At 46.9% G+C, this 26,143-nt stretch overlaps 1 protein-coding gene across 8 annotated transcripts in view; it reads left to right on the forward strand.

The window, feature by feature from the left end:
• ralgapa2 (Ral GTPase activating protein catalytic subunit alpha 2) overlaps nt 1–26,143 on the forward strand; it is a 139,013-nt gene that overhangs the window by 77,367 nt on the left and 35,503 nt on the right. For all 8 annotated transcript variants that reach the window (XM_090220681.1, XM_090220677.1, XM_090220682.1 and 5 more), the window contains 6 exons: nt 971–1,763; nt 2,242–2,313; nt 3,828–3,951; nt 4,031–4,186; nt 7,483–7,641; nt 11,989–12,116. In XM_090220681.1, coding sequence (XP_090076807.1) covers nt 971–1,763; nt 2,242–2,313; nt 3,828–3,951; nt 4,031–4,186; nt 7,483–7,641; nt 11,989–12,116 — 1,432 coding nt within the window. The remainder of the gene's footprint in view (nt 1–970; nt 1,764–2,241; nt 2,314–3,827; nt 3,952–4,030; nt 4,187–7,482; nt 7,642–11,988; nt 12,117–26,143) is intronic.

Raw genomic sequence — 26,143 nt, forward strand, 5'->3', positions numbered from 1 at the left:
GCTACTCCATTAAATGTAAATGTTTTTAACTAACATTGACGAGACTAACTCATGGAATGGAATGTTTTAAGAGGTAGACATTAGCGCTCTGCCCCAGAGAGAGGGCCCATTTATAAAAGAGACATCTAAAAATGATTTTTATTAGTGACCTTGTAGTGTCATTAGGTTATGTATTAGAGTATTCCTCTGCTCATCCAGAAGTCCGTTGTTTCAACAACAAGAACCTACCCGTTGATGCAATGTTGGCGAAGCCTAGCTGAAATATCTAGCTTATGTCATTACTTTTCATACAGCGCTACAAAGTCCAGATAGAAATAACAAACGGCCTCAGAAGACCAGCCAAAGAGCACTATGCATTTCTCTTTCAGCTCACATTGATTAAGTCTCATCAAAGGCCCTGTGCATCTACAATGCGGCGCACCGCCCGCTCTCTAAAGAGCTTTCTCCACTTTGATGAGCCATGATGGTATTGATAGCACTGTCACTATGCAGAGCTTGTCTTCTTTTCCCCACGTCGTAACATGGTATCCCTTTTTCATTTTGGCGTCGTCCTGAGCATGTGGATCATTTACATAGATCTGATTCGGGGGAGTAGTGCTCTGTTCACTGTTGCTTTAAACTTGTCCGTCTCATTAGCACCCTGCTGGTCTTTTCTCTCCTGCCGTTGTAACAGACTCAATAGCCTTTTCAAAGTCGTCTCCTATGATTAGATGCTACCTACTTGTGGCAGAGGTGTGCCATTGTGAGAAATGAAAAACGACCCCATTAGTGATTTATAATGGGTAAGCTAGCTTTGTGTTGAAAAGGTGAGCGGATTGAGAGCACGTCTGCCCGTGGTAATGTGGTTCAGAAAGACGGCGGCCCAAGTTCAAGGTGTTCAATTCTGTATCCTGACTCCACTGTATGAAATACACTGATCACATCTGGCGACTGCACGCGGACTTTGAAATGGTTTGTCTCTGCCCTACAGAGAAGAAAAGGCGGAACGTGGAGCTGATCCCTCTGACAGCACGGATGATCATGACCCACCTTGTGAACCACCTGGGCCACCATCCCCTCAGCGGTGGTCCCGCCCTCCTACACAGCCTGGTCAGTGAGAACCACGACAACCCCTTTGTGGAGTCATCAGAGCTCTCCTCTGAGGTGTTCAAGAGCCCCAACCTACAGCTGTTTGTGTTCAACGACAGCACCCTGGTGTCCTACCTCCAGGTGCCCTCGGAGCCCTCTGGTCCAGGGGAACCCCACGACAACTCCTCCCAGGTACGCGTCATCGTCAGGGACATCTCTGGAAAGTACTCCTGGGACGGAGGGGTTCTCTACCGCACCCAGGAGGGAGTCAGTGGGATGCATCAGGCGAGTGAAAACTCCAACCACTCCACCACCAAGCCCACCTCACCGGGGACCTCTGAGCTCTCCTACCCCCCAGGCTGGGACTCCCAGTCAGGCTGTGAGGAGGTGGATGTCCTGGACCAACTCCTGGAGAACCTTGGCAACAGCAGCCCGGAGTGCCTGCCCCAGCCCCGGCTGAGGCTCAACCAGCCAGCCCCCTCTCCCTGTGGGATGAACCTGGAGCTGGAGGGGGCCATCGTGGAGGCCATCCTCAGGCAGACACAGCAGGAAGAAGAGCAGGTGAAGAGGTGGAATGCAGACGTGAGCGTCAAGGCCGCCAGCCAGAGAGAACCCACTCCACAGGAGCCCAAAGCCCCTTTCTACTTCTGCAGACTGCTACTCAACGACCTGGGCATGAACTCATGGGACCACAGGTACAGAGCCGAGCACAACACCACCACGAACACAGCTGTAGACTAGTTAGGAGAATACCTCGCAGAGAGAGAGAAAAAGAAAGGCCGGAAAGGCATGGCAGGGTGTGTAGCCTGTTAATCTTCTCTCCACAGGGCAACTGTGCCCAACTGTTTTCACTCAGGTCCACCTCGACAGGTGGCATCCTTGTAATGAGAGGCTCGCACCTCTGGGGAAGGAAGCAGAGACCCCCTCCAGTAGATTAGTAATGTCTCCGAGCCCAATTTAAACGTCTACACCTGTTATTCCTCAGACCAAAAACCCAACTGAAAACATGAAACTTTCCTATCCTACTTTCAGTCTGTCTTTTACCATTCAAATAATAATTAACAGGCACAAGCTTTGCATTGGTACACTGTAAAGTACCATCTGGTTGATATTTTTGAAAATTCTAATTGTCAATGGGTGCATTCAAGTTCAGTTTTGTTTGTTCCTTTTCAGGAAAAGTTTTCATCTCCTGAAGAAGAACTCTAAACTCTTGAGAGAATTGAAGAATTTGGATTCCAGGCAGTGGTATGTTCCTACCCGCTAATTATTTAGGGCCTCTTCAGCACACACTGTATCCCTAGATAACATTGGTACACATGATGTGCTTCTTGTTAGGTATTAAAAATAATAATAATAATACTTTTTACTGAATGATGTATCATAGTGTTTAATTTCCAATGAAAACCTTTTTTTTTTTTTTTTTAATAAACCAACCTAGATTTCAGCTGGCTAAATTTTAGTTAAGCCTGCATTCCATATCCGCCATTTCTCTGAACCTAAGCCCACTAATGAAGCATCCTTTCCTCAAAATCAGTAAAGATCACACTCTCAAGGCGACACGTATTAAAACAGCTCCACACTTCTCTCCTCCTAATCCACACCGTCTCAGGCTGATCACAGCTCGGCAGCACACACTCGCACAGCGATCAATAGGCACTCCACACTGTTAATGACCGGGGCTTATTAAAGAATGCCCCCAGGATCGGGCCTCATTCTGCCAGACCAGCGAGCATACCTGGGCCGCTCATGGCAACCTGTGTCGAAACATGCAAAATTCCCCCGATTTAACACAGAGCCATGCACCACCATGGCAACACTGAAGCACATGGGTGGAACTCTGCACTTGTTTTGTTTGTCACATGAGGCTGGGGGGTATGGGGAAAGTAAACACACATACTATTGTGCACTCACTCTAACACACACGCTGCTCTAATATTAGACCATATTTGCAGTATTGTGTGGAGGTGTACGTTTGGAGGTGTGTGGTTCACATTTCAGAGCACGCTGATCTTAACAGGGTTGAGTGTGGAGTAGGGATGTGCACGGATATTAAAATACTGAGAGAAAAAAATTATAGGCCTATTGTAACACAAAGGATTTTTCTAAATTAAATTACAATATTAATGTGGCATTGTTACATACAAGGATATATTCAAATTATTAAGGTAATAAAAGCAACAACAAAAAAACGTAGATTGTATGATATGCGCCCCATGAAAATGACTGGTTGCCTTCGGGGGGAGTTTGTGAATGTATGCCAATCAATGCCACAGAGGCAACATGTGTAGTGAGAGTTCACGAATGCAATGCGATATGGACTACAAATACGGAATTAAAAGTTAGCGAAATGAGGAGTAGGCTACAACGAGCAACCAAACAGGTAGGCGATAGATTCTAGATTCTCTAGGCTACTCCAGTCAAGACCGACAAGCACTGTTATATGGAATGATAAATAACATTGCGCCTGCTATACGTTAGCTAGTCTTGATTTGTAGCCAAGTTGCGTCTCTCTCTCTGCCTCCATCTGCTCACTCCCAAATCACCAGCCACTCCACAGCTGCAGCAATAGAGCGCCTCACCATCTCGCAGCCGTGCTCAGGTTAAAAACGTATGCTACCAAAACCACACACATTTAGAATATCCAGATATCCGCCCACAATTCATCATACCAGTCGAAATCATTTCAAACCGATGTAGAACAGTGTAACATCATCAGGGCCATTGTTCTAACAACAAGTCTTGTGTGTTTCGTCTTACAGCAGAGAGACGCACAAGATCGCTGTGTTCTACATCGGAGAGGGTCAGGAAGATAAGTGCTCCATCCTGTCCAACAGCGCAGGCAGCCAGGCCTACGAAGACTTTGTGTCTGGCCTGGGATGGGAGGTACACACACCCCTGCCGTATCTCTCGTCTCGCTCTCACACACTGACATCACTCTCCTAACCGTGTTGTGTGCCTTCAGGTTGATCTAGCCACCCACTGTGGCTTCATGGGAGGGCTTCAGAGGAACGGCAGCACAGGACACACTGCTCCATACTACGCTACCTCCACGGTGGAAGTCATCTTGCATGTGTCCACACGCATGCCGTCCAACTCGGACGACTGCCTCACCAAAAAGGTACTATTACTCCCTCTAGATCCAAGAAGTTAACGTCAGAAAAGCCTGCAAAAGGGAAGACAATTAACAATAAAAACGTGTTTGTTGGTTTGCCATTGACTGAAAAAGCTCCTTAACCTAAACTGTTTTAAATACCTATCACTACACTAATAATGTAGCAAGGTCCACAGTCCTTCAAACAATGTAATGTCTGCGTACAAAACTAGGCTCCAAACACAGTGTATACAGAGTGAAATGGCCTCCGAGCCGTGCCCTGTCTGTCTGTGTGCCGTCTTGGGTCTTCAATCTGTGCTAAACTGAGGTCAGGTGGTGTAACTCCTGGGTTCTGGCACTGATTAGTAATCTCTGGGTGGGATGAGGAGTAGAGAGAGAGAGAAGCAGGCGTGTAAGAAGGGGCATGTGTGGCTATGGTAATGACCGTGATTCCCAGACCTGTTCCCCCCTCCCTGGGTGCTGTGACCGGGGCCCAGATTCAGCCATTAGCTGTCCCTGTCAGTGCAGGCGCCGGGCCGATGCCTGCAGGACGTTTTTATCCCATTCCGGCTGTGACTGCGGGAGCGATCGATGGTGCTTCAGCGGTTTCCCTGGCTATAGCACACCAGCAGCAGTTAGCATGGAGAAATGAGCCGCGAGGCCCCTGCCCGAGCCACCAGTCTTCTCATATGCTGTCCCACGGAGAGAGGAAATTCATCAGGCCATCCTCATATATACCCCCAACCTCCATCGACACATCTGCCCTTCTCCCCCTAAAAAAAACAGCCCTACACCGACCCCATACTGAACCTGTGCTCAGCGGCTGCGGAAATTAGTTTGATTTTGGCTAGCTGGTGTGAGGCGCTGGAGGGGTCGGCGCATGCCTTCGGCCCGCTTCGATTCATTTGATTGGGAGCCCCTGTAATTGCACCCCACTCTTTCCAGAACCCCGCGCTAGCCAAGGCGAGACAGATATTGGCAGCTCGGCGGCGCGTGTGTAGGCTAACAGGGACGGGAGGGAGGGGGATAAAAAATTGGGATGAAAAAGAGGCTTTATCGGGCAGGAAGTTTCTCAGTCAATTTACAAATAAAACTTTCAGCCTCGCCCGACCGCCTGCTCTTAACTGCATACTGTGTCGGGTGGGTTAGGGCGACGCTTTCGCTGGCCAGAGTGTCTGAGGGAAAGAATCAATGGGCCCCAAGCTACACCAAGAAGGAAAATGGAAAAAAAACATAAATTCCTCCAATCCAATTGTGGGCTTTAGGGCAGAGTGGTGCAGCGCCTAGCAGCAGCTGGCTGTAGTAATGTGATTGTTGGAGCGATCTGGGAGGTGGGGGTCAGGCCACGTAGGGTCCTAATGTCAGAGCAGGGGGCGCTCGGCCGGCCCCACACTCATAACCAGCACCAGGGCTTAACTGAGCTCTGTGTTTTTAGAATGGAGCACTTGCGCTGCTGAGAGGCCTGCTGTGCTGTGTGGATGGGAGGTCATTGAGGGTTAATTGGACAAGGGCCTTTGACTTAGGCCACACACAGGTGTGATTCTATTGGCACACATAACTTCAGGGATGTGATTCTTCACCTGATTTAATCAGAATTTCCTGCCTTTCTCACATCCCCCTCTATCATTGAAATCTACCTACCCACAAACCAATATCCTCTCTTTCCTGACTTTCCATGTTCTCCTGACTCCTAATCACATCCCCTGGTCTTTTACTGAGTTACAGTTTAGATGAGGAAATCAGTCAATTGAAATAAATGCATTAGGCCCTAATCTATGGATTTCACATGACTGGGAATATAGATATGCATCAGTTGGTCACAGATACCTTAAAGGAAATGGGCCTCACAATGGGCCTCAGGATCTCGTCATGGTATCTCTGTGCATTCAACTTGCCATGGATAAAATGCAATTGTGTTTGTTGTCCATATCTTATTCCTGCCCATACAATCACCCCACCATCACCACGGGGCACTCTGTTCACAATGGTGACATCAGCAAACCACTCACCCACCGGAGAGAAATTAGAACATTAAAATCTCTGCCAACAGTTCTGGTGGACATTCCGGCAGTCGGCATGACAATTGCACACTCCCTCAAAACTTGAGACATCTGTGGCATTGTGTTGTGTAATAAAACTGCATATTTTAGAGTGGCCTTTTATTGTCCCCCTCACAAGGTGCACCTGTGTACTTATGGATGTTTAATCAGCTTCTTAAAATGCCACGCCTGGCAGGTGGATGGATTATCTTGGCAAAGGACAATTGCTCGCTAACAGGGATGTAAACAAATGTGTGCACATAATTTGAGATAAATAATGTTTTTGTGTGTATGGAAAATGTGTGTGATCTTTTATTTCAGTTCATGAAACATGGGACCAACACTTTACATGTTGCGTTTTATATTTTGGTTCAGTGTAATATTCAAATGTTAATTAAAATCCTTAGGATTTTTGTCGGTAACCTCGACATGCATATTCAACATTCTTGGTTAATTTGTGCCAACCTGACCTGACCTGGAGCCATTGATCCTTGTACAGATGAGATGAACCAGGGAGCACGGTGTTCAATCACTGTGTTGTGGATTTGTTGAACATTATCCCATTACCATAATTAAGGGCTTATAATAGAATGTACTAATTGCAATTTTTTGGGTGGCGAGGCCATGTTTTCTTAATGGCTCATTAGACCCAAGTACATTGGCAGATGTTTTCCTCCTCTAAGTGAGTCAGTCGGTGAGGAGGCAAGGCCTTGATGTTGCCACATAATCAGGGACAGGAGTTTTTTTTTTGTCTAACCCTTACTAGGCCCAGTTTATCCTTATCCAGGTCACAAACAAAAAAACAGGTTTCCCCACGAGTGATGGGTAAAGGCCAGTGAGGTTGGAATAGCCGCCCTTAAACCCATCACTCAATGTCCATGTCAGCCACAATACCGAGGGAAGACTGTTCTCTCACTTCCCCTCTGCCTTGGTTGAAAAAGAGTTCTACAGTACATTAACTATCTGACAATTTCCTGTCATTTGTGTAATTTCTGTCCTAACTTCATTTGTATTTATGAATAGAACATGGAAATTGGATGCAATTTTATGTCTTTGGAGTAAAGTTAATTTCAATGATTGGTTTTAAAATGCTCAATTTAATGTTTTTTGTGGTTTGAATTTCCAGTGGAAATTCAAATGATAAGAAGCTTTGTCACAACATCCAGAGCTGTGGTAATCTCTAACCTAATATTAAAAACCTTTCCATAGGAATAACAAGATGTTCTTTCTGACCGTTGTGATCGCCGTAGCCGTGTCTAAACCCTGTGGTTTGTTCTGGTGCAGCTGCGTCACCTGGGCAACGACGAGGTTCACATAGTGTGGTCGGAGCACAGCAGGGACTACCGACGCGGCATCATCCCCACTGACTTTGGAGATGTGCTGATCATCGTGTACCCCATGAAGAACCACACATTCTTCATCCAGATCATGAAGAAACCACAGGTACTGGTACTAGAGATCAGCTGGCAGGCTCAACCTAAATGGCTTTTGGTGCTTGATTATTTTCCACTCAATCTACCTGTGTAATGGAGACACTATTTTACTTACTGTCTTTTTAGCACTAAACAAATATTATGGGACTCCTTCAACATTTCACTGCTTCAACATATCCAACTCTTTGTTTGGAAAAAGCTGTCTGATCTTCACTTAGAGAACCCCTCTCCTTACTCATGTCCCTCCAGACTGCCTTGTTGGTTGAGTGGGTTACCTGTTTGTCTGTTGGTCTGCCTGTGTGACTCTGAGATGGACGCTCTAATGCCCTCCTCTTTCACTCCAGTCCATTACCCTCACTGTGGGTATGTGCTCTGAGGCAGTCAGTGTCGCTCAGCTAGCTTTCATCTTGGTTCTGAGCCGCTGCACACACAGCTCTGGATAGACTGACTGGCTGGATCAAAGACTACAGGTCACAATGTAACCATCTACGGTAGGCTAGGTTATTATATACAGTGCCTTCAGAAAGTATTCACACCCCTTGACTTTTTCCCAAAATGTTTGTGTTACAAAGTGGGATTAACATTTATTTTGTCAACGATCTATACAAAATACTCTAAGTGGAAGAAAAATGTGAACAGTTGTATAAAAAAGAAGTATATGCATATATGTATATGTATGTATGCATGTATGTGTGTAATTAATATATATATATATTTTATGAAAAAAATATATAAAATATATATATATATATTAATTACACACATACATGCATACATACATATACATACATGCATATACTTTTTTTTTCCCAAAGTAAAAAAAAAATATATATATATATATATATATATATATATATATATACGAAAAATCAAACACTAATATATCTTGATTGGATAAGTATTCAAACCCTGAGCTTCTTGATATGACACACCTGGCAGGTGGATGGATTTTCTTGGCAAAGAACAAATGCTCACTAACACAGGGATGTAAACACATTTTTGCACAACATTTTTGAGAAATAAGCTTTTTTTTTTGTGTGGAAAATGTCTGCTTTTATTTCAGCTCATGAAACATGAGACCAACACTTTACATGTTATGTTTATATTTTGCTCTGTCAAATTGGTTGTCGATCATTGCTAGACAACCATTTTCAGGTATTGCCATAGATTTTCAAGCAGATTTTAGTCAAAACTGTAAGTTCCACTCCGGAACATTCGCTGTCTTCTTGGTAGCAACTCCAGTATAGATTTGACTTTTTTATTGTCCTGCTGAAAGGTGAGTTAATCTCCCAGTGTCTGGTGGAAGGTAGACTGAACCAGGTTTTCCACTAGGATTTTGCCTGTGCTTAGCTCCATTTTATTTTTATTTTTTTCTGAAAAACTCCACAATCCTTAAAAATTACAAGCATACCCATACCATGATGCAGCCACCACTATGCTTGAAAATATGAAGAGTGGTACTCAGTAATGTGTTGTATTGAATTTGCCCCAAATATAACCCTTTGTATTCAGGATAAAAAGTGAGTTACATTGGCCTCACTGTGAAATCCCTGAGCGGTTTCCTTCCTCTCTGGCAACTAAGTTAGGAAGAACGGCAGTATCTTTGTGTTGACTGGGTGTATTAATGCACGATCCAAAGGGTAATTTATAAAATCCACACGCTCAAAGGGGTTTATTCAGTGTCTGCTATTTCTAGTTTATTATTTTTTCATCTACCAAAAGGTGCCCTTCTTTGCGAGGCATTGGTCTTTGGTTGAATTTGTGTTTGAAATTCACTGCTCGACTGAGGGAGCTTACAATTATCTGTATGTGTGTGGTACAGAGATGAGATTAATTTAAAACGTTACTTGTTAAGCACATTTTTACTTGTGAACTTATTTAGGCTTGTCATAACAAAGGGGTTGAGTACTTATTGACTCAAGACATTTCAGCTTTAAATTTTGTATTAATTTGTAAAAGTTTCGAAAAGCATAATTCCACAAGGTGGGTGGGTGGGTGGGTGGGTGGGTGTGTGTGTGGCCAGTGACAAAAAATCTCAATTGCACTAAATTCAGGCTGGAACACACCAAAATGTTGAAAAAATTAACGGGTGTGATTATGTTCTTATGGCACTATATACTTAGATTGGTATACTCTAATATTCATCCTAAACGTGACCCAAAAAATACAATTGGAAGTCCGTCACTGGGACTTCCACATCTCAGATCTATAAGAAAACCTCACACAATATCTCCAGTCTCTTCTAAAGAGTGCCGAAAGAGACTGTGTCGGCCAAACGAGGGGCTTTGGTGTGTTGGAGCAAAAGATGGGGCCAGAATGCATGGCAGCTTTCTCATTCCACTGACCTGCCAGCAGGACTCTGCCAACCTGGGGATGATGCCCATAGACCTCTGTCTGGCCATCCACCTAGGCCTCCTCCCAATATCCACACAGACAGACAGAAAGACACCACCAACAACCACCCAGTCTGCAGCCTAAACCTCCACCATAGAATCCTACGGCCCCCATTACACAGACCCTTTATTGTTCTAGAGCTTCATTGTCCTGAGTTGACCTCTAGAAGTTTGGCTTTTTTCTTTTTTTTTTTACACCAGTAGAGATTGAATGGGCTAGCTGTCAGTTTGAAGTGTAGTCTAATTATTGAAGTGGAGGGACTGTCTGTATAATGAGCTATGCCATGTCAAGTAGACAGCAGGACTTATAGAGAGGCTCTGACACGCACGTCACATTCCAGGTCAATGATCATTAAACTCAGGAGATTTAAGATCTCCCCAAAAAGCATGAACAGACGCATGTGTCACACACATGCACGCTGCTCTCAAACACAGAGAGCTCCCACTGTATTTGTTCAACAGTTCAATCAAAGTATTTTCTCCGGTATTGATTTGCGTTAGATGTGTGTGTGTGGTTTCTATGCTAAATAAGCTCAACACTTAGTCCTAAGTCACTCAAACTTGAATCTAACCCTGTAGCAATATTAGATATTGGGCTGAGAGTTGCCAGGGACCCCAACAAGATAATGTTATCATGATACTTAGGTGCCAATAGCATATGTAATGTGATTCAATACTTCTAATTTATTGCGATTTGATGTTCCAAACATATTGCTCACTACAGTGGCAAGAAAAAGTATGTGAACCATTTGGAAATAGCTGGATTTCTGCATAAATCGTTCATAAAATTAGATTTTGTCTTCATCTAGGTCACAACAATAGACAAACACAGTCTGCTTAAACTAATAACACACAAACAATTATGTGTTTTCATGTCTTTAATTGAGCACACCGTGGAAAAAGTACATTTATTAAAAATAAACAGAAATACCTTATTTGCATAAGTATTCAGACCCTTTGCTGTGAGACTCGAAATTGAACTCGGGTGCTTTTTCCATTAATCATCCTTGAGATGGTTCTACAACTTGATTGTAGTCCACCTGTGGTAAATTAAATGATTGGACATGATTTGGAAAGGCACACACCTGTCAATTTAAGGTCCCACAGTTTACAGTGCATGTCAGAGCAAAAACCAAGTCATGAGGTCGAAGGAATTGTCCGTAGAGTTCCGAGGCAGGATTGTGTCGAGGTACCGATCTTGGGAAGCGTACCAAAATATTTCTGTAGCATTGAAGGTCCCCAAGATCACAATAGCCTCCATCTTTCTAAAATGGAAGACTCTTCCTAGATCTGGCCAAACTGAGCAATCGGGGGAGAAGGGCCTTGGTCAGGGAGGTGACCAAGAACCCAATGGTCACTCTGACAGAGTTAATTGAAATGCATTCCAGGTGACTAGCTCATGAAGTTGGTTGAGAGAATGCCAAGTGTGTGCAAAGCTGTCATCAAGGCAAAGGGTGGCTGCTTTGAAGAATCTCAAATAGAAAATATATTTTGATTTGTTTAACACCTTTTTTTGGTGTTATTTCATAGTTTTGATGTCTTCACTATTATTCTACAATGTAGAAAATAGTTAAAAATAAAGAAAATCCCTAGAATGAATAGGTGTGTCCAAATGTTTCACTAGTACTGCGTTTGAATAGCATTTTTATTTTTATGACGCACATTTTCTCCTTCCCTCCGCTCTTGACTGCATGTGCTCATGCTGCATGGGCGGGAGCGTTGCCTAGGCAACCAGACTGGTTTGCTACAGCACCTTGCTTGTTTCAGCACGGAGCAACAAAGTTTCATCATGTTGTAATGAGTCCATGTAACCGCGGAAACGGACTCAACCACACGAATGCCCGGCCGTCCTGTCTTCACTTTTCCTTCCACAGACAAAAATAAGAATTCAACGGTTATGACGTTTATTTAAGATGGTAACTTTCTCCCTCCCTCCCTCCCTCCCTCTCTCCTTCCCCTCGTAGGTCCCCTTCTTTGGGCCTCTTTTCAACGGCGCCATCGTCACCGGAACGCTGCTACCCAGCCTCGTGCGTGCCACCTGCATCAACGCCAGCAGAGCTGTCAAGTCCCGCCTGACGCTTTACCAGAGCTTGTATCCTTTGTGTGAACTCTTTACTCTGTCTCCCCTACCCTTACAGCCCTGTCTGCCTCCACAAGGTTAACAACTGACCACAGAGCCTCAGCAGTTAGGCCGTACAAGTTTTTCCAGGGACGGTTATCTTTTTATATGTATTATTTTTTATATGAATTAATGTTATTCCTCACACTCCGATGATTGTTCTCATATGAGAAAATATTGAATTTCTAAACGTGTTGCTTGTAATCGCGGCGTTAGCCCTTCTAGTGGTTGGCCTGGGTGGATTCCCATGTGGTGCGTGTAGCGTGTTGGGTGATCTGCATGGGTGAACACTGACACTGATCTTGATGCGCTGGCTGATTTACATACAGCGATTAACAGCGCACCGGGATGAGGTGTTGCGGTGTGTCGCGCAGCCCGTAGTGACATGTGAGGACGCATGTGTCCATCTGGGTCTGTAATGGGGATCTTGTGGAACCTCTCTGTCGTCTTGTATGATGCAGTGTGTTTAGACGACAGCAGCAGAGACATGACTGTCATTAACCCGTCCTCCCCTCCATCCCTGTAACAGCCTGCCTGTCGTCAAGGGCCTGATCTCCAGCTGTACATGTCAGTTGGTTTAAGACGAGCGTAATCAGCGATGGAGATGAATTTGCATGTGAATAAGTTGAGGACTGAAGGAGGGGAGGGATGTTTTTTGGAGCGGGCCCCTGTGGGTGAAATCTGATCTCCCACAAAGCCTTGCAGCTCCACCTCTCCCCGGACAGGGACAGGCTGTACAGAGTGGCCTCGCAGGGACCACAGTAGCTCTCTGGGTGTTGCCATGGCGACCGGCAATCTCCAGTTTTTGAGGTTGGACTCAAGTTGTGCACCGCTCTCAAGTATTTATTTTGTCATTGGTTTACGGTTTGTAAGGAAAGTGGGCAAGGGTGCGCGATAATGTCAGTAGCCTATAGTATGTTTTTAAGCTAATAATGTGCACTAAACTTTGGCTACAGGTGTATGTGGCTGTACATTCTGAGTGTTTGATGTGTATGTGCTTGCATTTGTATGCACGGGTATCACCCCCCCCCCCCCCCCCCCCCCATCCCACCCACCCATCAGCGAGGCTCATATCAGCCCCTCTCAGGGTCCCTGGGGGCATCAGTGGGACAGCAGAGAGGCAGATGTCTGTAACCCAAAGCCAAGTGAATTACTCCAGTGTGAGATGTGCTGAGCTGCCAGCGCTGCCTAGCTACCGTAGGCCAGTCTGCACTGGGAGCCAAGGGGGAAGGGAGCCAGGGCCGGGCCGGGCCAGACCAGGCCTACCTGGCATTCCTTAGCAAGAAGAGAGCAGCACGACGGCCTGATCTGCGAGATGAGATGATCGCTGGCTGGGCTGGAGCGTTGGCAGTGTGAAGCATCCAGCCAGGGTGAGGCCCCACATACTGCAGATCTGGAAGATGAGCTGACAAACCGATGCTCCCAGCCAATGGATGCTGGCAATGCCAGCACTGGTGTCTGTGTGTGGGACATTTTTCTGGATGGCTGGAGGATTACGTTTAAACAAAGAAATAGTCATGAGTCATCGAGGCGATGAGACCTATTTTTTTTTTTATCAAGATAGGGCGCACACACAAACAAACACAAACTATTTTGTAATTCAGAAGATTTCTCAGGATTTGTTCAAAGAAAAAAGACTCCTACCAGTAAATAAAGTTCTGACTATTTTTGAAGAATGTTTTAAGATATAATTTAGAATGCTATTTGAAGTTTATTAACTCAAAAAAGAGCAGGAACACCAAAACTAATGATACAGTTCCAACCGCCGTGTCTTTGTGAGATGCAGAATAGGTGAATGGATGGTTTCCGCATATATGATTCCCACCATGAAGCATGGAGGAGGTGGTGTGATAGTGTGAGGGTGCTTTGCTGGTGACAATGTTGGTGATTTATTTAGAATTCAAGGCACACTTAACCAGCATGGCTACCACAGCATTCTGCAGCGATATGCCATCCCATCTGGTTTGCACTTAGTGGGACTGTCATTTGTTTTACAATAGGACAATGACCCAACACACCTCCAGACTGTAAGGGCAATTTGACCAAGAATGAGAGTGAAGGAGTGATGCATCAGATAACCTGGACTCCACAATCACCTGACCTCAACCCAATTGAGATGGTTTGGGATGAGTTGGGCCGCAGAGTGAAGGAAAAGCAGCCAACAATTGCTCAGCATATGTGGGATCTCCTTCAAGACTGTTGGAAAAGCATTCCTCATGAAGCTGGTTGCCAAGAGTGTGCAAAGCTGTCATCAAGGCAAAGGGTGGCTACTTTGAACAATCATATATACAACATATATTTTGATTTGTTTAACACTTTTTTTGTTACTACATGATTCCTTATGTGTTATTTCATAGTTTTGATGTCTTCACTATTATTCTACAATGTAGAAAATAGTAAAAAATAAAGAAAAACCCTTGAATGAGTAGGTGTGTCCACACTTTTGACTGGTACTGTATCTAGACTTGACCCAAAGGCATGACCCATTCCTCCTTCTGCTGAATGGTTTCTGCATTGTACCACTCCTCCATGTATGCTCCCTTCTCTTCCTCATCTCATCTGCCTCTCGTCTTCTGCAAAATGTAGGTGTTTTATTTTGGGTTGCAACAATAACCTTGGCTCTTTTCAGAGCAGGCTGTTTGTGTAGCTGAGAGCTATCCAGCGTTTCCCCGCCCCGGCGCTCCCCAATCTGCTGTCTGTAGCCAGGCCGCTCCCCAATTTGCTGTCTGTAGCCAGGCCGCTCCCCAATCTGCTGTCTGTAGCCAGGCCGCTCCCCAATCTGCTGTCTGTAGCCAGGCCGCTCCCCAATCTGCTGTCTGTAGCCAGGCCGCTCCCCAATCTGCTGTCTGTAGCCAGGCCGCTCCCCAATCTGCTGTCTGTAGCCAGGCCGCTCCCCAATCTGCTGTCTGTAGCCAGGCCGCTCTCCAATCTGCTGTCTGTAGCCAGGCCGCTCCCCAATCTGCTGTCTGTAGCCAGGCCGCTCCCCAATCTGCTGTCTGTAGCCAGGCCACTCCCCAATCTGCTGTCTGTAGCCAGGCCACTCCCCAATCTGCTGTCTGTAGCCAGGCCACTCCCCAATCTGCTGTCTGTAGCCAGGCCGCTCCCCAATCTGCTGTCTGTAGCCAGGCCGCTCCCCAATCTGCTGTCTGTAGCCAGGCCGCTCTCCAATCTGCTGTCTGTAGCCAGGCCGCTCCCCAATCTGCTGTCTGTAGCCAGGCCGCTCCCCAATCTGCTGTCTGTAGCCAGGCCGCTCCCCAATCTGCTGTCTGTAGCCAGGCCACTCCCCAATCTGCTGTCTGTAGCCAGGCCGCTCCCCAATCTGCTGTCTGTAGCTAGGCCACTCCCCAATCTGCTGTCTGTAGCCAGGCCACTCCCCAATCTGCTGTCTGTAGCCAGGCCGCTCTCCAATCTGCTGTCTGTAGCCAGGCCGCTCCCCAATCTGCTGTCTGTAGCTAGGCCGCTCCCCAATCTGCTGTCTGTAGCTAGGCCACTCCCCAATCTGCTGTCTGTAGCTAGGCCACTCTCCAATCTGCTGTCTGTAGCCAGGCCGCTCCCCAATCTGCTGTCTGTAGCCAGGCCGCTCTCCAATCTGCTGTCGGTAGCCAGGCCGCTCCCCAATCTGCTGTCTGTAGCCAGGCCGCTCCCCAATCTGCTGTCTGTAGCCAGGCCGCTCCCCAATCTGCTGTCTGTAGCCAGGCCGCTCCCCAATCTGCTGTCTGTAGCCAGGCCGCTCCCCAATCTGCTGTCTGTAGCCAGGCCGCTCCCCAATCTGCTGTCGGTAGCCAGGCCACTCCCCAATCTGCTGTCTGTAGCCAGGCCGCTCCCCAATCTGCTGTCTGTAGCCAGGCCACTCCCCAATCTGCTGTCTGTAGCCAGGCCGCTCCCCAATCTGCTGTCTGTAGCTAGGCCACTCCCCAATCTGCTGTCGGTAGCCAGGCCACTCCCCAATCTGCTGTCTGTAGCCAGGCCGCTCCCCAATCTGCTGTCTGTAGCTAGGCCACTCCCCAATCTGCTGTCTGTAGCCAGGCCACTCTCCAATCTGCTGTCTGTAGCCAGGCCGCTCTCCAATCTGCTGTCTGTAGCCAGGCCGCTCCCCAATCTGCTGTCTGTAGCCAGGCCGCTCCCCAATCTGCTGTCTGTAGCCAGGCCGCTCCCCAATCTGCTGTCTGTAGCCAGGCCGCTCCCCAATCTGCTGTCGGTAGCCAGGCCGCTCTCCAAGGTCATTTGTTTAATGTTTCTACAAAGAAAAGCCACATGACCTCTGCGTCCCCATAAAGGCAGGCCTGGCTCTGTGGTGCTCTCTGGTTTCCTCTCTCCCGCTTCGTCCGCCACAGAACTGGAGTCTCCAGCAGCCAGGCGCTCTGCTGCGCCATCACTCCGGCTAATTGGATTTGATATTGAAATATGACCACCAGCCACATTGCTGGAGACACACACACACACACTAATCCTCCCTTCCTCTACAATCCGCTGTTTCCTTTTTGGCTCTACACCATGGTACTTGGAGTAGTTCGTGTGTGAGAGATTTTGTTTGTGAGTTTGTGTGTCGGTGTATGTGTGACACATGGTCAGCGTTTAAGAACGCTGTGGAACGTGAAAGAGACAGTCCTGACCCCACATACCTTTATATTACAAGGCTGTCAGAAATCACCCGTGTCATTAACATGGCCCTATTAGAGGAGGCTGTGTGAATCCTAATAGTCACCCTGTATGAACACTGAGCAGCGTGCTGCAGTCTCCTCCACTGCCAGAGGGGAACGCAAACTCACTGTGAGTGGTGAGAACCTGACATGCGGGAGGAGAATACTCTTGACGGCCAAGTTCCCGCTATTTAAGTAGCACACCATATATCAAGAGAATTTCCCCCTGACATGCAATGTGTCATTCATCCCCAACTACTGTATGTGGTCCTACTGTAGTTAAGTTGGTCTCGTATTGGCGCTTGCAACGCCAGGATAGCGGGCCGCTTTGGATAAGGTTCTGCTAAATGGCATATTTATTATAGATATTATATGGCTGTGGTGGACTCCCTCTGCTTCCACATAGCCTGTTGGGTTTCTGACGGGAGGCTTGATCCAGTCACTAAGTGTTATTCTCTCCTAAACAAGCACTCGCTCCAGAGTAAACGTGTGCTGTGTGTTTAGGTAGCAGGAGCCTCTAATAGTGGGAGGCGAAGTAGAGCTGACCTTCATTCTGAAACGCAACATCCCCGCTGGACAGAATCAATAGCTTTTTCGCCCCAGTGCCCTTACTACCCTCCCCTAAGACACGCACGCACACATACACAGAGAGATCCGCCCCCGGGCAGCAATCAATAGGCATAATCTGTTCCTGCACGTGGCCAGTCATGCGAGCCGGACTTTTAGGTGGCATTGTGGGGGACATGCAGTGTAGTGGCAGAGAGAGGTTTCATCTTCTCAGGGAAGCTCACAGAGCCCAGTGGAACCTAGGGCTGCCAACCTCCAGAGGTGCAGGTCCTTGCCTCATCTAACCAACTGTCTACCAGATCTGGAGCTCTGCCTTTGCACACTCATGAAAACATCATATATGTGTGACTCTTGCCACTGATATTGGCCTACTGCTTTGTGTACCTTCTGAATAAGGCTTTGTTTCTCTCTCTCATTGTCCCTACATGGATAACAATGTGATCTTTAGGACAAGAAGTTTCATTACCTAGTCAGGAGGAAAGCATCTTTCGGAGTCTTTGAAAGGAGGATATGAATGGGAGCTGCCATGTTAGTGTACTGTAGCTGAACATGTACTATTTAGTGTTGCTGATAGGCTCTTATTTGTCAGCTAGTGTGCCATAACAGTCTCCTGCAGACATCTCCAAGCCCATGAACTGAGTGCTTGGCTTGGCACAGTGAGAAGGGTGAGCTGGGCCATCTTCCCTCTGTCATAAGCCTCTCAGTGAGAAGTGATGTGTACAGCCCTAACTCTCCTCTGTGTCTTTGCCTTTTGAATTAGAGGCTCTGTGACGTTGTATGGAAGAGCAACCTGCTTCCAATAGGTTAGGGTCTTGTTCTGTTTCCAGTCCAGCTCTGTCACAGTCCAGCTCTGTCACGGTCCAGCTCTCAGGTCTGTCACGATCCAGCTCTGTCACTGTCCAGCTCTCAGCTCTGTCACGGTCAAATCAAATGTATTTATATAGCCCTTCTTACATCAGCTGATATCTCAAAGTGCTGTACAGAAACCCAGCCTAAAACCCCAAACAGCAAGCAATTCAGGTCTAGAAGCACGGTGGCTAGGAAAAACTCCCTAGAAAGGCCAAAACATAGGAAGAAACCTAGAGAGGAACCAGGCTATGAGGGGTGACCAGTCCTCTTCTGGCTGTGCCGGGTGGAGATTATAACAGACCATGGCCAAGATGTTCAAATGTTCATAAATGACCAGCATGGTCAAATAATAATAATCACAGTAGTTGTCGAGGGTGCAACAAGTCAGCACCTCAGGAGTAAATGTCAGTTGGCTTTTCATAGCCGATCATTAAGAGTATCTCTACCGCTCCTGCTGTCTCTAGAGAGTTGAAAACAGCAGGTCTGGGATAGGTAGCACATCCGGTGAACAGGTCAGCGTTCCAGAACAGTTGAAACTGGAGCAGCAGCACGGCCAGGTGGACTGGGGACAGCAAGGAGTCATCATGCCAGGTAGTCCTGAGGCATGGTCCTGCGAGAGAGAGAAAGAGAGAATTAAATTCACACAGGACACCGGATAAGACAGGAGAAATACTCCAGATATAACACTGACCCTAGCCCCCCGACACACAACTACTGCAGCATAAATACTGGAGGCTGAGACGGTAGGGGTCAGGAGACACTGTGGCACCATCCGATGATACCCCCGGACAGGGGCAAACAGGCAGGATATAACCCCATCCACTTTGCCAAAGCACAGTGCCCACACCACTAGAGGGATATCTTCAACCACCAATTTACCAATTTACTATACAAGGCTGAGTATAGCCCACAAAGTTCTCCGCCACGGCACAACCCAAAGGGGGGCGCCAACCCAGACAGGAAGGTCACGTCAGTGACTCAACCCACTCAAGTGACGCACCCCTCCTAGGGAGGGCATGGAAGAGCACCAGTAAGCCAGTGACTCAGTCCGTGTTATAGGGTTAGAGGCAGAGAATCCCAGTGGAAAGAGGGGAACCGGCCAGGCAGAGACTGCAAGGGCAGTTCGTTGCTCCAGAGCCTTTCCGTTCACCTTCACACTCCTGGGCCAGACAACACTCAATCACATGACCTACTGAAGAGATGAGTCTTCAGTAAAGACTTAAAAGTTGAGACCAAGTCTGCGTCTCTCACATGGGTAGGCAGACCATTCCATAAAAATGGAGCTCTTTATAGGAGAAAGCCCTGCCTCCAGCTGTTTGCTTAGAAATTCTAAGGACAATTAGGAGGTCTGCGTCTTGTGACCATAGCGTACGTGTAGGTATGTACGGCAGGCCCAAATCAGAAAGATGGGTAGGAGCAAGCCCATGTAATGCTTTGTAGGTTAGCAGTAAAACCTTGAAATCAGCCCTTGCCTTAACAGGAAGCCAGCGTTGGGAGGCTAGCACTGGAGTAATATGATCAAATGTTTTGGTTCTAGTCAGGATTCTAGCAGCCGTATTTAGCACTAACTGAAGTTTTATTTAGTGCTTTTATTTAGTGTTTTATTTAGAACAAGCATCTCTGTTTTGTCCGAGTTTAAAAGTCGAACGTTTGCAGCCATCCACTTCCTTATGTCTGAGAAACAGGCTTCTAGCGAGGGCAATTTTGGGGCTTCACCATGATTCATTGAAGCTACGTGTCATCCGCATAGCAGTGAAAGTTAACATTCATGTTTTCGAATGACATCCCCAAGAGGTCAAATGTATATGGTCCTAAAACAGAACCTTGAGGAACACCAACATTTACAGTTGATTTGTCAGAGGTCATACCATTCACAGAGACAAACTGATATCTTTCCGACAGATGAGATCTAAACCAGGCCAGAACCTGTCCGTGTCGACCAATTTGGGTTTCCAATCTCTCCAAAAGAATGTGGTGATCGATGGTATCAAAAGCAGCACTAAGGTCTAGGAGCACGAGGACAGATGCAGAGCCTCGGTCTGACGCCATGAAAAGGTCCAGCTCTCAGCTCTGTCACGGTCCAGCTCTGTCACAGTCCAGCTCTCAGCTCTGTCACAGTCCAGCTCTGTCACGGTCCAGCTCTCAGCTTTGTCGCAGTCCAGCTCTCAGGGACATCCATTCCCAAAGACCACCCTGACCCAATAGGAACTCAGAAGTCTGGGGCAGGGTGGATTGCTCGACAGGGTGGAGGTCGGGGTTGTCAGAGGCGGTTGGGTTGGAGACTGTTGTTGGGAGAAGCAAGACTTTGGAGTAGTTTGAGTTTGGTGGGGGCTGAGGAGTGGATGAAAGGGGGCCTATGGTTGGGGTTTATGACATTTTGGGATGGAGGGAGTTTCCTCTACTGAATATTTTAACCTAATCCCATGATCAGTGGGATTAGGTCCACTCCTTCACCCTCAACCCCTCCACTCCTCCGCCCTCCACTCCTCCGCCCTCCACTCCTCCGCCCTCCACTCCTCCGCCCTCCACTCCTCCGCCCTCCACTCCTCTGCCCTCCACTCCTCTGCCCTCAACCCCGCTACTCCTCCGCCCTCCACTCCTCCACCCTCCACTCCTCTTCCCTCAACTCCTCTGCCCTCAACCCCTCTACTCCTCCGCCCTCCACTCCTCCGCCCTCCACTCCTCCGCCCTCCACTCCTCTGCCCTCCACTCCTCTGCCCTCCACTCCTCTGCCCTCCACTCCTCTGCCCTCCACTCCTCTGCCCTCCACTCCTCTGCCCTCCACTCCTCTGCCCTCCACTCCTCTGCCCTCCACTCCTCTACCCTCCACTCCTCTGCCCTCCACTCCTCCGCCCTTAACCCCTCCGCCCTCAACCCCTCCGCTCCTCCGCCCTCAACCCGCCCCCACATCTCTCCAGCTGACCAGCTGTTCCTGGGGCTCACGACAATGTCTGATGTGTTCACATCACTGAGTCCCCTCCCCGCCCACACACCACCACTCCACGGCCGCTCAGCTCTGCCGCTGGGGCCTAGAAGGGCCAAGGGAGCAGGGGGGGGGGGGGGGCACGCACAGACCTGTCAAACCCAACCTTGACTCAGGAGGCAGCCTGGCCGGATGGCATATGGCGTCTAGCTTCATACAACATGCAAAAGTACCCCCCCCCCCCCCCCCCCGCTGCTAATGCAGAATGACTCACAGCATTATAGTTTTTTCCCTCTCCCCTCCATCTCCTCTCCACCCTGCCTCTAACAAAAGGCGTCCCCCACTCACCCTCCCAGTGAAAGCCCTGGGGGCCGGTGGCTGAGCGGCGGCTGAGCAGAGCAGGGCCACTCTTAAACACAGGTAGGGCATGCATGGAAACAGACGGCTGATGGCAGGGGCTGGAGGGCTTGATAACAGCACAGGGCCCTGAAAGACCATAAAGACACGGTCTGTGTACTGATCCTGGGGATGAGAGCAGCACAGAGAGTTGATGAGGAGTTACTGTGGGTTTGTCGGAAGCATTGAATGCTATTTTTTCTTCATCTTTTTGTTGTGTTATGGGGTATGTTTTACTAAGGTTGTTAAACTGTCAATAGTCTCCAAATGGGAGAATGTAACCTATAATTTTGTCTGATCGTTGTCCACTCTTGTGATTGTGTTACCCAAGGGAATTTTAAATGGGTATTTTTGAAAAATGTTAGTTTAAAAAGATTCGCCGTCCGCCATTTGCAGAACAGACCAATTTTTGTTTTCTATACTTGTGCCACCCCATCACTAAATATTTCAAGTCCTGGGAATGTACACACATTACAGCACAGCATGTTACTGAAAGAATGTCATGCTCCGTGTATCTTTAAACTTGAACGCCTCACAACTCTCCCCTCCCTGCTCCGTCTGTTATGCATTCATGCCTGACATCTGTCTGTTTTGTAAGAGTGCAGTGAAAGGCTGAGAGGTTGCCAGGTCTGCGTGGGATCCCCTTCTCTCTCCCACCATTCAGCAAGCCAGCCCCGGTAGGGAGGTGTCGGGTAGCGTTACTAGTATCAGACTGGCTGTATCATTATGAACCTGTCGGGTGAAGCCACAGAGGTGTTTGGTATCCACTAGACACCTCTAGTTCTGATAACTGTGAAAGCTGTCTCTATCACCAGCCATCAAAACCTAGGCCATTCTTCCATATCTTGTTGTTATGGAAATCATTTATCTTTTTATCTGTGGAGGAAAAACATAGTGCATTGCGAAAGTATTCGGCCCCCTTGAACTTTACGACCTTTTGCCACATTTCAGGCTTCAAACATAAAGATATAAAACTGTATTTTTTTGTGAAGAATCAACAACAAGTGGGACACAATCATGAAGTGGAACGACATTTATTGGATATTTCAAACTTTTTTAACAAATCAAAAACTGAAAAATTGTGCGTGCAAAATTATTCAGCCCCTTTACTTTCAGTGCAGCAAACTCTCTCCAGCAGTTCAGTGAGGATCTCTGAATGATCCAATGTTGACCTAAATGACTAATGATGATAAATACAATCCACCTGTGTGTAATCAAGTCTCCGTATAAATGCACCTGCACTGTGATAGTCTCAGAGGTCCGTTAAAAGCGCAGAGAGCATCATGAAGAACAAGGAACACACCAGGCAGGTCCGGGATACTGTTGTGAAGAAGTTTAAAGCCGGATTTGGATACAAAAGATTTCCCAAGCTTTAAACATCCCAAGGAGCACTGTGCAAGCGATAATATTGAAATGGAAGGAGTATCAGACCACTGCAAATCTACCAAGACCTGGCCGTCCCTCTAAACTTTCAGCTCATACAAGGAGAAGACTGATCAGAGATGCAGCAAAGAGGCCCATGATCACTCTGGATGAACTGCAGAGATCTACAGCTGAGGTGGGAGACTCTGTCCATAGGACAACAATCAGTCGTATATTGCACAAATCTGGCCTTTATTGAAGAGTGGCTAGAAGAAAGACATTTCTTAAAGATATCCATAAAAAGTGTTGTTTAAAGTTTGCCACAAGCCACCTGGGAGACACACCAAACATGTGGAAGAAGGTGCTCTGGTCAGATGAAACCAAAATTGAACTTTTTGGCAACAATGCAAAACGTTATGTTTGGCGTAAAAGCAACACAGCTCATCACCCTGAATACACCATCCCACTGTCAAACATGGTGGTGGCAGCATCATGGTTTGGGCCTGCTTTTCTTCAGCAGGGCCAGGGAAGATGGTTAAAATTGATGGGAAGATGGATGGAGCCAAATACAGGACCATTCTGGAAGAAAACCTGATGGAGTCTGCAAAAGACATGAGACTGGGACGGAGATTTGTCTTCCAACAAGACAATGATCCAAAACATAAAGCAAAATCTACAATGCAATGGTTCAAAAATAAACATATCCAGGTGTTAGAATGGTCAAAGTCCAGACCTGAATCCAATCGAGAATCTGTGGAAAGAACTGAAAACTGCTGTTCACAAATGCTCTCCATCCAACCTCACTGAGCTCGAGCTGTTTTGCAAGGAGGAATGGGAAAAAATGTCAGTCTCTTGATGTGCAAAACTGATAGAGACATACCCCAAGCGACTTACAGCTGTAATCGCAGCAAAAGGTGGCGCTACAAAGTATTAACTTAAGGGGGCTGAATAATTTTGCACGCCCAATTTTTCTGTTTTTGATTTGTTAAAAAAGTTTGAAATATCCAATAAATGTCGTTCCACTTCATGATTGTGTCCCACTTGTTGTTGATTCTTCACAAAAAAATACAGTTTTATATCTTTGTTCGAAGCCTGAAATGTGGCAAAAGGTCGCAAAGTTCAAGGGGGCCGAATACTTTCGCAATGCACTGTACTTTGAAGGAATCCCTGGTTGAAAAGTATTTATCTGAGAGGACTGGTGCTGATGGATGCTAGGTGTTTTGTCTTTGTAAGCAGTCATAACCGTGGACTTCAGTGGTACTACTCTGTGCACTTGTGTGTGCATTCCACTGTTCAACTCCGTGGATTGGCCAGCCCCAGTGTGCATCAATAGTTTTAGTCCTTGTATATGGAAGGCCATCCGCTCTGCCGATCAGACTCCGTAACGGACTTCAGTGCTGGTAACGCAGGACGTGTTAATAGGGATTGATGTGTGTGTGTGTGGTTCTACGGCGGGTGTAAAACCGGTCTGTCTGCTTTAAGTGATTAGCATCCAACTAGCCATTCCATCTGTTCCCCTAGTCCTGTTTAATTAATGAACTTTCTTTCTCCTCCCAGCCAGCCAAACGCCACTAAAGGAAAGCTGTTAGCCCTCTCAGGTTATCCAAATTGATGCTTGTTCTTGTTTCCACTACAATGGCTGCGTTGTCATTGATTAGTTCGGTTTTGTTTCTTCTCTTTTGTCTCAGGGTTCTTGAGGGAGGGTTAATGAGCTTCCCTGGGAAGCCTCTGTACATTTGTAGTATTTTTAGTTTTTTGGGGGCAGAAAAACAACCGTGCAGGTGTGTGGCATACGTGTTTATGTGTGTCTGTGTGGATATTTATGAATAGGATGGGGAAGGTTTTAGCGATGGAAGGGTCCTGGGAGTTTTCTGGTGTTGCTAGTCCATTATTCCTCATCGGAAGCAGAGGGCCTGGAGCACTCAAACACCGGGCTCTCTTCCCCTCCCTTCTCTAGTCTCCAGACTCCTTAGGCCTGACATCTTGTAGAAGATGGAGGAAAGAATATATGTAAAGCTTCTCTCCCTTTCTCCCTCTGTCTCTCTCTTCCTCGTCCTCTCTCTCCGCTCTCCTTCTATCTCTCTCGTTACAACGAGGCACTGGACAGCCTTTGTCCACATAAAGCTGGCTTCTTTGTGTGCGCAGCCTTTTGCTAATCGGTGTGGTCGTGTGCCCATGTTTTAGCCCACATTTCACGCGCAGCTCCCCTTTTGTCTGAGGCCTGCCCCGATAAGGATCCCAGTTCTAGGGCCACTCTGATATTGAAATCCTTCAGCGTCGCGGAGAGAGCCTTCAATCATCCATTGTCTGCGCACCAGTTATTACCATTCAATCTCTGTGTCCCTCATCATCACCGGCCCGAGCACTGAGACTGTCCCATGAAAAGACCAGGGCTCTCTCTCCTCTCTCGCTCTCTTCTGTCACATTCAAGCATATCCACAGATATTTCTGTAGTCGTCTCGAGACGGCCCGTGTTCAATGCTACCGGGAAATGTCAGCAAAATGTCACTCCTCACATACCCCAGGATTCTCTCAGTCTCTGTGACGTGGCCCTGGGTTAGGGACTTCTTTTGTCTGGAAACCTTTGGCCTCGCTCTGTTTTGTCCTAAAATTGGCATTAAGCTAGCTTTTCAATTCTCTTTTATCATAATGAGACTAGAACCACTGTTAGTCTAAAGATTTTCTTCACATTGCGTTAAATGTCACAGCCTTAATTGGTTATTTTAAAGAGGAATTAGTTGATTATATATATGTTGCCTCTTTAAACAGTTGAAAGGCAGCACCTATTCCTCTTCTGGCCCGGCTCCATTGTTTCCCTGTGTAGGATGTCCTGAGCATTTGCATTTTTGCATTAAATGGAATTTTCCAAATAGAGAGACAAGCGAAACATTAAAGTGTGTATAGTGCATTTTCTGCCATTTCCAGAAGGCTCCCTTTGATGTGGTAATGGAGAGAGTATGTGTACGTTGTCAAGTGGCAACCATTGATTTGGCCACAGAGCGACATACTGTACAGTAGGCCTTTCTATGATTGGCATTGTCATTTGGTGGCCTGAATGTATTTGCTGTGCTGCTGTTGTTGCTCTGGACAAAGAGAAAGCTTGGTTGGTTATCTGGTCATCAGCTCTAGATTTATAACCTCTTAGTAGTCTCTTTCTAAAACAAGACTTTCGGCTCCCTGTCATTGTAGATGTTCCTCTCTAGGTTTTTCCATTTTAAATGTTGACAGAAAACCTTGTTTACCAGACCTGCACTCCTCCAAAA

The sequence above is a fragment of the Oncorhynchus mykiss genome, chromosome 25 (assembly GCF_057628025.1).
Source record: "Oncorhynchus mykiss isolate SJ-2025 chromosome 25, ASM5762802v1, whole genome shotgun sequence".
NCBI classification, from domain to species: Eukaryota; Metazoa; Chordata; class Actinopteri; order Salmoniformes; family Salmonidae; genus Oncorhynchus; species Oncorhynchus mykiss.